Source organism: Cetorhinus maximus, chromosome 6 (genome assembly GCF_964194155.1).
Source record: "Cetorhinus maximus chromosome 6, sCetMax3.hap1.1, whole genome shotgun sequence".
NCBI classification, from domain to species: domain Eukaryota; kingdom Metazoa; phylum Chordata; class Chondrichthyes; order Lamniformes; family Cetorhinidae; genus Cetorhinus; species Cetorhinus maximus.
This window is the reverse complement of record NC_135884.1, coordinates 134,823,118-134,835,209: the sequence shown is the minus strand read 5'-3', so window position 1 is coordinate 134,835,209 and position 12,092 is coordinate 134,823,118. Positions and strand designations below refer to the sequence as shown.

Here is a 12,092-nt window from a genome sequence, read left to right as displayed (position 1 = left end):
TAACCTTTCCCTCTGCAAAGTCTTCAGACATGTGTGGTCACCTTTCTAGTACTTTCCCACTCCTCTTCCACCCTTTCTCCCAAAATGAGATAGCTGCAAAACGGTTCATAGTGAGATGCTCGTGTTTGACTTCTCCGAGGCAGCATGTAAAAAACTTTACCTGAAGTAGAACAGTGCCTCCAGGGATGGTGAGCTGTAAACAGTATTTAGGTGCATTCTCCCATGACAACAGCTGAACGTCTTCAATAGCACTGTATGAGATGGCATTCTCCATATAACCAGCAGGCTGCAAAGAAAGCAAAAAGTATTCTGCGTTAAATGACCTGTTTATACAGCAAATAAGAAAACAAATCAGCTATTGTGCACTTTTCTTGCAGACACTCGGTGGCGTCATCAGGAGGTAGAGATGCCCAGTAAGAGTATTCATTTTGCTTGATCTATGTGGCCCAGTGGATTAGAACTCGGCATGCTAAACTACTCTGTAGTAAAATTTGGGGTCTAGCCCAGTGATTTATGCAGTGTGATTTTCCCAGCCGCAAATGGAGCTCTCTCAGAAGGAGTGAAGTCACGCTGAAGTGTTTTCCCTAAAAAGGGAGAGAAAAACACCTGCTTTGATTTAGATCAATGTCAAGCGCAGCATACCAGCTAGGTCAGAATGAGAGAAATAGAGGTTTGCAAGCGGTTCTGCTATTTATCCTACCATTGGTCAAGAGTCACACAATATTGTATGGAAAAAAATCTCATGGACTGAATCTTCCGGTCGGTGTGCAAGGGCGGGCCCGATGCGTAAAATGACGCGCGATGACGTCAGGCGTGCATCCTGACTTCATCGTGTGTCATCTCGATATCTTGTTCGGCAGGCGCGCGCCAGAGTTGGCTGCGAAATGTCAATTAAGGCCTTGAAGAATGTAATTAAACTGGTTAAGAACGTTGCCCGTCCAACTTTAAGGTTGGCGGGCAGCCGAAAAACCCAAGCGACCTTCACGTTTTTCAGGAAACCACATCCACAGGCGGGAAGAGGTTTCCTGAAGCTTCTGTAAAAGCAATAAAATAATTTCCCCACCTTTACAAACATGTCCCAACTCATGTGACACTGTCACATGAGGGGACATGTTTAAATATATTTTATCAATTAATAAAGTTTTTTATTGTCTATTCAATCTCCCTGAGGCTCAGAGCGCAGGCCCCGTCTCTCCCTCATCCTCCCGCCCGCACAGGTAACGCTGAGTGCCTTAATTGGCCCGCTCGCATAAAATAGCGGAGCACAGCCAATCCCGCCCGCCATAAGAAAAATTCTCCCTCGTATGAGAAAGAAAAATTTTCAGTGGTGGTTGAACATAAATCTAACAAACTATTTTTTTTTAAGATAAATGCAGAAGTTAACCCCAAAGAAGAGTCATATTGGACTGGAAACATTAACTCTGTTTCTCACTCCACAGATGTGGCCAGACCTGCTGAGTTATTCCAGCACTTTTTGTTTTTATTTCAGATCCCCAGCATCCACAGTATTTAACATTTTTTTTTGAAGGGTCTTTTGAAGCATAAAAAAAGCAAACACATAGCTAATTAGCTTGCATCACAGTCAAGGCATTTAGCCCTGCCTTATACCTTGCAGTGTATTTAGGTGCCATCCAATGTTAGAAGCCCTGCTGACACTGAACAAGTGCACAAACATCATGTGTCACTTAACAGTGCTTAACAAGATGAACTAGCATCTTCATCTGCGAAAGCCAACAATGAGAATCCTGCACTGACCATTTTTTTTTTATTCCGAGCCAAAAATTATAACACTGAATATTTACATAGAGGAAAATCTTTTCTCCATAAACTGCAGCTTTAATTTATTAAGTGTTATGGTTTGCCATAGTGCTACACACTACGACTTTGTGCCATAGTGGAAAACAGGCAATTGCAAGTTGACAGGCTGCTTTCCATCTCTTCAAAAAAATAGAAGATATATATTTACCACACAAAGTCAAAATCTACCTGCATAAGTTTAAAATGCTCATAGCAGTTATTAGTACTGAAGAGCAGCTGTAGTTTTTCCGGTTGAACATTATTCTGCTTACAAAAGAAAGAACAACTTGCATTTTTAATGTACTTTTTATGACCTCAGGGCAGCCAATGAAGCACTTTTAGGCAATGAGGTAATATAGGAAACACTGCAGTCAAAATGCGCACTGGATAGTCCCACAAAAAGCAATATGATAATGAACAAATAATCTGCTTTTAGGTGTTAGTTGAGGGATGAATGTTGACCAGGTTACTAGGATCCCTGCTCTTTTTTGAATCATGCCACGAGGTCTTCTAGGACGGTTTAACATCTCATCTGAGAAACAGCACCTGGGAAAGCAGTGCTCCATCAGCACTGTGCTGAAGTGCCATCGTAGATTATGTGCTGAAGCCTCTGGAGTGGGACTTGAACCAACATCTTTCTGACTTAGGAGGTGACAGTGCAACTCTAGCCACAGCTAACACCAGGGAGCTAGTGGGAGAGTAAACCATACTTTAGGTCAATCTCAAGAGTATTTTGATCTGTTTTCATCAGTTCTGTGGGCGCCCTCGCCTACCAGCACTTAGAATCCATCCTCAGGCCTGAAGAATGGGCATCTAGCTAAGGTATTGGATGGTTGTTGGCATCTATGGAACAGTCCCCCAGCAAAACTTTGGGAAGCAGAGATACCAGGACTAAAATTTGGAGACAAAATTAAACATTTCTCCAATTATTAATTAACCCACTTAGCCTGTTGTAAGAAGGCTTACAGGTAACCCCTTAAAAACAATCTTTGGTGACATTAAAGTTCTATTAGATGGAGATGTTTCAGATTTGGAACTTCTGTTAAAAAAAAAGAGGAAACACTTATGGTTTCCTATGACATGCTGCAGGAATGCTTCATTTACCCTCACTCTCACATCATGCCAGCTCTACCATATCCAGTATACCATGATAGAAATATTTTTTAAATCATTTGGATCGCCCAAACCTGTCTAAAGCAGGATCAATTTTAACCTATCACCTTTCTCCATCACTGCAAACCTCCAAGAGCTCCGTATTCCTCGAACCCTGGTCTCTTGTGCATCTAGCAGCCCTTCCCACCCACTTCCTTTCTCCTACCATTGGTGGTGGTGCTTTCAGCTGTTTCGGCACTACACTTGGGAATTCCCTCTCCGGTTTTGACTCAGTGTTAACATTTCTCTGGTTATGCCCGTGAAGTGCCTTGAGAGATTTTATCCTGTTAAAGATGTTCTATAAATGCAAGCTGTTGTTGATGATCCACAAGATCTGGTAATCTGATCCACAATAGACCATTCAACTCCATTCCATTTGTTATTTGCTAGTTAATCCCGGTTGAATTTTTTAGGCTTAGAGACTTTCAAGACATTGTTTGTAACCCTGTTACCTCATTGGAGGTGATCAATGCTAAATTCAGATCTATTGGTAGCCAGGGTTTGACATGTGCAAATTAACAGAGACACTGGTTTAAACTTTGGATGTGACCCGTGAAGCTCTGTGTTATGTCGCTTAGTGCTGCACAAAACCAGGCATGGGCACATCTGATGTAGACCATAAAATAATGACAGTCTGAATGGAGTAGAATTCCCTGATTCAATGCCCTGATTCTGATGGCATTCTGGAACAGAGCAAACTTTGTTCATGCAGTTTATGAAATTATTAAAACTGCTCAATGTAATTTCTGCTTTGTGACTAATAGACAGCCAGTCATTAATTAACCTTACTTGTTAATTTCCTCCCCTTCTCTGATCCAGATTCTGACTCATGATGGAGTTATGTTCCCGCAGCCATTAAACACTCTTCGAGAGCGTCATCTAAACATGAGCTCAGACTGCAAACAGGCTATTCACCCATGAGATGTAAGAAGTCAGCTCAATCCTATCTTCCCTCAATGCCTAAACAAGAGAACATTGGGACAGGAGTCACCAGGTGGTAACCAAGAAGGAGCCTCCTATTTAAAACAGAGATGAGGAGGAATTTCTTCTCTCAGGGGGTCGTTGCTCTTTGAAATTCAATTCCCCAGAGAGCAGTGGAGGCTCGGTAATTGAATATTTTCAGAGCTGAGTTAGACAGGTTTTTAATCTGCAAGAGAGTCAAGGGTTATGGAGGACAAGCAGGAAAGTGGAGCTGAGGCCACAATCTGTTCACTTATGATCTTACTGAATGGCGGAGCAGGCTCAATGGGCTGAATGGCCTACTCTTGCTCCTATTTCATTTGATGACTAAGAAGAGGAGTGCCAGTTGATTGTTTTTCTCTTTTATAGCCCATGACTGTCAAGGTTAATTGCTTCATCCCCTGCTAAGTGGCACCAACGCTAAGAACAAATTGCTTGTCAGTACAAGGTCCTTTTTACTCTATGCCTTATCTGCTACTTGAGTACTTGAGAGCACATTAACTATAGAAACTAAGGTGTGTTGTTAATGTATTGGGGAGTTTTAAAATCAAGCTAAATTCACCCTAAAATACTAGTTTTAAGACCTCTACTCAATGACTTATGACCATGCCTACTGGGAAAAGCTTTGCGAGATTTGGATTGCGCACAAATATGTCTGTACTTCTTTTTATGGCATCTTGCTCTCATTTTGTTACAGCATGTTCAATTTGTAAGGCACTGTGAGGGAAGGGCCAAGCCAGCATGCGTACACGGAGGCACTGTTATTGCAATCTTTGAGGTCTGATGCATGAAATGACTCAGTTCTTCTGAAGCAGTGACACCAGCAATTCCACAGGAATTATGCTTCTATATGGAGTGTGCGCTTCTCACAAAAGGTTGGATAAACACTTCTGTATTGAAGACAAAGGCAGCTTTAATTCTGCTAATAAGCGTCAGTTCCAGGGAGGAAATGAACTCTACTTGTAAAATTCCAAGAGGCCAATTCTTCCCCAGTGTACAGGAAGTAAGATAGAAACTGGAAATAAAAGCTCATTAAGCAGCACAAAATGTGGATTACAAAGAGTAACTAAAAGGCATAAATACGGAAAGGTTGCACCAAATGCAAAGTACTACTGGGCAGTTACTATAAGTGATGCAATTTAATGTCGCTTTTCAGACATAAAGTTGGCAGTGTCTTAAACACATGCCTTACTGACAATATTGAAAATGAGGTTCAAATATCCTGCATCTGCGTGTGACCAATCGAACAAAATTCGCAAATCTCTAGATGTTGAGCATTGAGGAAATAAATGTTTCAAAACGAAACCAAGGAGTAGATTTGAATTTTTACCACCTGAAAGGTAATTTAGAAGCAGGCGGGTTCTATAAATGACAGACAGATTGCCACGTAGCTAGTGAAGACACAAATCAATATCTTGGCATCGGAAATAGTTAAGAGACAATGGCAACATGGAAAAAGTGTTTGTAAATAATCAGACTAAGCAATGGGTTAATGATCACGACTATGTCACTGCACTATGATCTCAATAAAGTAAGTTATTTTGCAACAAACAAAAAGTGTTTACCAAAAGCCTTCTTGTGAAGACAACGCCCGTTTAAAAATGTTCCAATGTTCAAATGCTGCAGATTTTCTTAAAGGAGCAATGCTTCACAGGAATGGTAGAGCGGCACAAGAGGTATCAATAAACATATGCATATTGACATGAGTTGAGAAGAAAGGGCCTCTTCGAGAAATGAAGTTGACCAGAAAGCCAGCTCCCACTTCCAATTTTCTATGTTTATATGGTAAATGATATAAAATATTGGGACGGCTCCTCCACATAACACCATAGTATCCAACTGGAGCAAAACAGTAAAACAATAAAAAGTGAATTTCATGTTAAATGGTCAGTCCTTTTATTGAATTAAAAATATTTCACTTTGATGCATTCAGCTGGGATAGAATGCTCAAGGAGATTCTTGTTCATCCTTCACAAAAATAATCAAGCATTACCTCAGCAATCACCATTTTAGACATGTAAATTGTGTTTGCCTGATAAATCCAGCTCTCTAGTGAACTTCAGGAGTTGTACACTTAGTAGAACAAGTTTAGTTATAGGATTCAATTTGCTATTTATTGATTGTTTTAAATAGAATTCTGTGCAGGCAAATTTAAACCTGGAGGCAGGACGTATGTAGTAATTTGATAACAAGACAAGCAACATACTTACAGCAGACAGCAACCACCTATGAATGGTAACACTTTAACCCTCTCAGGACTGAAGGTGCACCTCTGTACTCATATGAAGAAAATATGAGAAAACTGCAATTTGTTCTGCAAATGCTGGTTACTAACAAATCTGAGATTAGGTTATTAACAACTCACAGAGACCTGATGCACAGGTGCCTATATAGAAGCTTTTTTCATCAAGGCTTTGGCTTAAGCAAGGATCCTGTTTATTGTGCTCATCAAATGGAGGGATGTTAGTGCTGGGAAATGAAACTCTTCTCATTACAAGTACACAGTGTCTGATTCAAGCATTCCATTCCCAAGTCAGGCAGAAGAAGTGTAAAGCTCCCTGTATTCTGTTCAAACAATGTGCCTCAGTTTTTCAACCTCAGCAGAGCATCACCTCCTGTGCCAGCATGGCCTTCTTTCAATTCTCACAGCACCCATCCCGCAGTCTCAGAGCAGGATTCCCAATTAGTGCAATTTTATACTGCAGATGCTTGTTCAGTAGGGAACCAGGCTGAAACTGCCTAAACACACTTCAGGCAAGACTCGTAACAATCAACAGACAGAGTAACTGGGATATGAAGCCAGATTGGAGGTGATATACTGTATGGAATATAGTGTGCAGCGCTTCATTAACATGCTACCTCGTTCCCAGGAGTCTTGATTATCCTGACTAATAACTGTGTGTTAATGGCCTTCTATCTCTTTGGAATTTTCTTGTGCTAGACAATTGAGGTGGAATCTTGTTGAGGAATAGGGGTCTTGCCTGTTGACTGGACAGCCAGTGATACCCCCGTGCTGCCTCGCTTCCGGAAGGCCCGCTGAACCACATGCCAATCGGGCAGTGACGAGGCCAGTGGCAGGCCTTCCTCTGCAATCAGGCCTACTGGGGCAGAAGTCTCCCCTGGCGAGAGCTACTGGCCGATTGGAGGCTGGCAGCTCTTGCGCTCAGCGAAGCTACTGAGGAGGACGTGGCTGCTGCCAGAAGAACACCTCCCTGGAGTCCCAGGATCATGGAGCGGCCCAGGACAAAGTTAAGTAATGGGGAGTAGGGGTTCCACAAGATGGGGGGTGGGGGGGGGGGTAAAGGGGGGCAGGGGTTCAGAAGCAAGGGCAGGGGTGTGGCTCTCAGCGACACCCCCCACCTACCTAATGTCCAGCCCCTCAATGAGGCAATGAGTGCCTTTGATCAAGGAACCCCAACGCCCCACCCCATTCAAATAGAGGTAACAAGCTGCCCACAAGGGACAGGAGTTCAGGTACTTCAACATCCCGCCAAAGTACATGCCCTTCCCGCCTCCAAGCTCACCACCAGAGACAGCACAAGATTCCGCCCTTGGAAAATTTAGGGAGAATCCCAGAAGTTTAGAAGCTATTGAAACCTTTGCCCAATTTATTGCTGGGAGAATATAAAAATAAAAGGAGACATGTGACCTATGCCAGAGTCTGACAGTAAACCTGGATGGTTTAATCCTTAGATCAAAAGCAGAGTCACATTGTGTTGTTAATGGGAAGGTGCCAAATGTTAACACCTGGGGACAATGACAGCTGTTTCTAAGTCCACAATGAGAAGACTCTATGACTCCAAAAACCCAGAAAGGTCTTATGATCTGATTATCTATAAATAGTTGGAATCTGGAATCTGTCCCTTTGTTTCTATGATGAAAAGCAGTGGTAATTAGGGATAGCCGATTACTGCATCTACTTGGATACAGGGCTGATGTGGTGTTTCCTGTTGCCATGGAGGGGAGGATAGGAGTCCATTTGGGATCAGATAGGCTTCCCTATAAACCCAGAAGTTGCAGTTTTAGTCTGGGGTGATCTGTAGCTGACGGGAAAAGGGAGAGCAAGAGGATAGACGTTGGCCATGTGTGCACTTTAAACCGAGAAAATGCTGAGTGTATTGTTCACCAAGCAGAATGCAGGTGGGATCTCACACCCAGTTTGAAAACCTGGTTTGTGAGGAGTTAAAATAAGGCTGGAGGGTTCAGAATTTCCAGAGAATACTCTCATGGTGTAAGATGGTATTGGGAAAGGATAGAATGGAAGCTCTCATAGTTGAGAGCTATGAAACCCTTTAGATTGATTCCAGGGGAAGTTAACTTAAGAGACCAAGTAACATAGCAGAAATTGGGTTTTCAGTCGTAGAAAGTAGAGAGGGGCAAATCCTGCTCAGTTGTTTGAAGTCTAAGTTGCCTATAAAAAGAAAGTTGCGTTTAAATAAGTGTCTTGTCTTTAGTTATTGATATAGTAAAAGTTATTTTAAGATGCAAAATCTTGACATGCCATCCTTTCAGCTAATAACTGGAAGTTCAAATTTCTCTTTAAATCATTATTGGTCTCTACGGAAATCACAACTGCAAGTTGTGCAACTGCAAGTTAGTCCTTGTCTAAACAAAGTACTTTTTAAAAGATGAGAGCAGAGTGTATCAAACAGAATGTATCAAACATCTGGGTATGTGTGGCTGGGATAAATGTTACTGAATAAACACAGAAACCTACAAATCATTTGCCATAAGTTCTAAATGACATGCATTATATCACAAAATGCTCTTCAAGTCTGATACACACAACAGAGTCAGAGAAAGTTCCATAACAAATGCTATAATGAAGGCCACTACTGTTTTGACATCTGCCTTCCACAGCCCAGCTCCACTTAATCCTCTGAATCCACTTCAACACTCAACCTTCCCCTTTCCCCATAAAACAGATCTACTGCGAAATGATTGAAGTTGGTGATGCTCTACATTTTACTTGGCCACACTGGAAACAATCTGCAAACTGTCAAAAACATTAGGCCTGAGCTTCCTCGGAGTGGCAGAGTCGGATTGCCACTCCGCTCCTAGTTTCTTACCCGGAATTTTTTTCAGTCTTGTCTCGTCTGACCTTTCAACTCAGGCCAGACGAGATCCAAGTAGTGCAGCACATCCCTTGGGCAGCTCCGTTGAATGTAAGGAGGCCACACCCCCTTTTTTTACAGCACTAGCTGCCATAAACCAGGTAAGTTAAAGGTCCAGCCAAATTTAAAGATCCTTGGCAGGCCAGGGAGAAGGTAAGTGTATAAGGTAAATGGGCAGAATTTGTGGGGATGGGGGGCGGTAGGTGGTGGTGATTTGTCGGCTTGGCTCTCAGAGGGGGGCAGGGGGGGCGTGGGGTAGGGGTGATGGTGGTGGTTGGGCCTCGATGGGGGTCAGGTTGGGCCTCGAGAGAGAGGGGTGTCGGGTCAGGCTTTGCGGGGAGGGGGGGTTGGGGAAGGGTGTCAGGTTGGGCTGGGCCTCGGGGTGGGGGGGTTTTGGGAGGTGGAGGTGTCGAGTGGGGCCTTGGATGAGGGAGTCAAGCCACGCCTTGGGTGCAGTGTCTGGTCCGGGCTGGGCTGGGGGTGAGAGTCGGGCCTGGCCAGATGTTGGGGCTGATGAGCACCCGTGGGAGTGGGGGGGGTGCAATCCCAAGGGTTGGGAAGCTCCTGTCAGAGGCTGTAGTCCCTTGGATTTGGGGGGGAACGGTGGTGTGTGTGATAGTTACCCAGAAGTTAAAAGTGGTTTTAATTCTTCTAACTTTTTCTGGGTAACTATTGATGTAACCCAGTCGTAACCATCCGAAGATTGCAATTTAAAGTGCAGTTCTGGGTAATTGCCATGCAAACTTTACCTGTGAACCTCGGGGGTGGAGGAGTTCCCCAGCGCATCTTTGGGTTCCTCCCCCCACCGCCCCTGCCCCAGATACCCACACCCCCACTTCAATACCACGCCCTGCAGCTCGAAAGTTACAGCCCATTAAGTGATGCCCTAGCCCGAGTCCCCTACCCATTGCTGGCTGAATACTACCGGTGGTGGGATGAGTCCCTTAAGTGGGAATGGGCCTCAGTTGTGATGGAGCAGGAAGGCCATCCGATTAAATCCATGGTGGACTGCACCCTCCCGCCTGATTAAGCGTCTGCCTGCTGCCACCGCTTGTCATAGGAGAGGGCATTAAATTCTGCTCTCAGAGCTCCTCGATAACAATGCAATATGTTGGCCTCCAGCATACACTGCTGAAGATTGTATGCAGCTACAACTTGAGCTTTCAGGAGACAAGTTTAAAAGTTAAAACTGTCGTAGGGACTCACTGATGCAATGACACATTTGCCAGGCACATCTGTAACTGAATGGGATAAGTGGATTCTCGGCGATTTTACAAAGATAAACACATCCCATTCAGCAGGAAATCGGAACAATTTATGCCGGGAACTATTGCCACACTAAACTGCACCAGGACCTTTGAACGCAATTCCATGAAATTACACAGTACAGCAGGACTAACTGCATACAGGAAAGAGGAAATGGCATTTAAATGGTGTGTAAAATGCCATCACATTCAGGATAACTTTATTTGATTTATGAATGGGATGCCAAGCCAAGACCCGTTCTTATACTGAAGAAAACAAAACTAATAAACTGAGACAAACAGGTTACTTGTCCCTGTTAACACCAACATGGCCTGTTTGATTCTATTTAAAAAAGCTAAGGTGCATCAAGCATAAACAAAATCAATGGATTTCTGTCACATGCTCCCTACTCCTTTGCTCACTCCTCTTGGCACACATAACCCTGCACACTTTGTAAAACTTGTGACTGGTCTATGTTTGAAAGGTGTAGAAAATTATTCCTAAATTACACACACACACACACACACACACACGATAGAAGACTGTCAAATAGTAAATTATTTTTGTGTGCAGATTTTTTTCTTAAACTTCACACCTCTGCACTAGAAAAATACCATTGTTGTTTTTCTTAGGCATATAGCAGTTGTGTGATTTTGCAGCTTAAACCCTAAGCACTTTATAATGAACAAAGCTATTAACAGCAAACACCCAGGACGCCTGCTAGTAGCAGTGTTCCATAATACAGTATAAAAGGACCTGACCCCCAGAATCCCTGCATCACCAGAAATCCAGATTTCATTGCGTCTTCATTTGCAACTGAATATGCAAACCATCTAACCATTGATGTTGGGAGAAATTTCTTTCTCCAAGAGGCCTCAAGTGAAGTAGCTACACACAGAAATTACAGGTTTCTGTTCGAGTGCTGCTCCCCTGGGACTTCTTACGATACAAAGTGTGCCTTGTAAGCATCTGTGTTTGGAGGCAGAGGAAGTGAGACCTGGGTAAAGAAAGCTGGATCACAGGCAGAGAACAGGAACCACCAGTAGAACAAAGCTTAGAATCAGACATTCTGGCGCTGGGAATATACATTAAAAGGACCATTGTTACCACACCTGACTGATTACATGGTGCAGTTATTTCATCCCAATCATGTCTGCTGCTACCAAATGTTTACTTTTAGCAAGACTTTGGTTATATAAAATACACACTGCAATTTGTTCATACTACAGCTGATGTGGCATGTGCTGTAGTGGAAAGTAATCTCAAAGTCGAATGTGTTGAACTTCTTTCCACATCAGACTGTTGTTCCTGATGGATCCTAGAGTTGTCTCCATTAAAACATCCCAACTGTTGCGACAATGTCCCTTTAAGTTTTAAAATATCAAAACTGTTTGTTAGTTCTCAAGTTACTAGACTTCTCTTGTCTTTTTATGCTATATATGTGTGTAGTAACAATTTATATTTATATAGCTCCTTTAACGTCCCAAGACCCTTCACAGAAGCATTGTAAAACAAAGTATGACACTGAGCCATATAAGGAGATATTAGGTCAGATGAATAAAACTTTGGTCAAAGAAATAGTTTTAAGGAATACCTTAAAAGGGAGGAAGAAAGGTATATTCTTTCATGGGATGTGGGCGTCACTGGCAAGGCCAGCATTTGTTGCCCACCCCTAACTGCCCTTGAACTGAGTGACTTGCTTAGCCATTTCAGAGGGCAGTTAATAGTCAACCACATTGCTGTGGTCTGGAGTCACATGTAGAGCAGACCAGGCAAGGATGGCAGATTTCCTTCCCTAAAGGGCGTTATGGAACCAGATAGGTT

General features: G+C 43.0%; 1 protein-coding gene across 2 annotated transcripts in view; it reads right to left on the bottom strand.

Moving 5' to 3' along the window:
* The window catches only part of cmip (c-Maf inducing protein), a 229,479-nt gene that overhangs the window by 108,606 nt on the left and 108,781 nt on the right, over nucleotides 1-12,092 (bottom strand). For both annotated transcript variants that reach the window (XM_078544544.1, XM_078544545.1), the window contains exon 2: nucleotides 161-286. In XM_078544544.1, coding sequence (XP_078400670.1) covers nucleotides 161-286 — 126 coding nt within the window. The remainder of the gene's footprint in view (nucleotides 1-160; nucleotides 287-12,092) is intronic.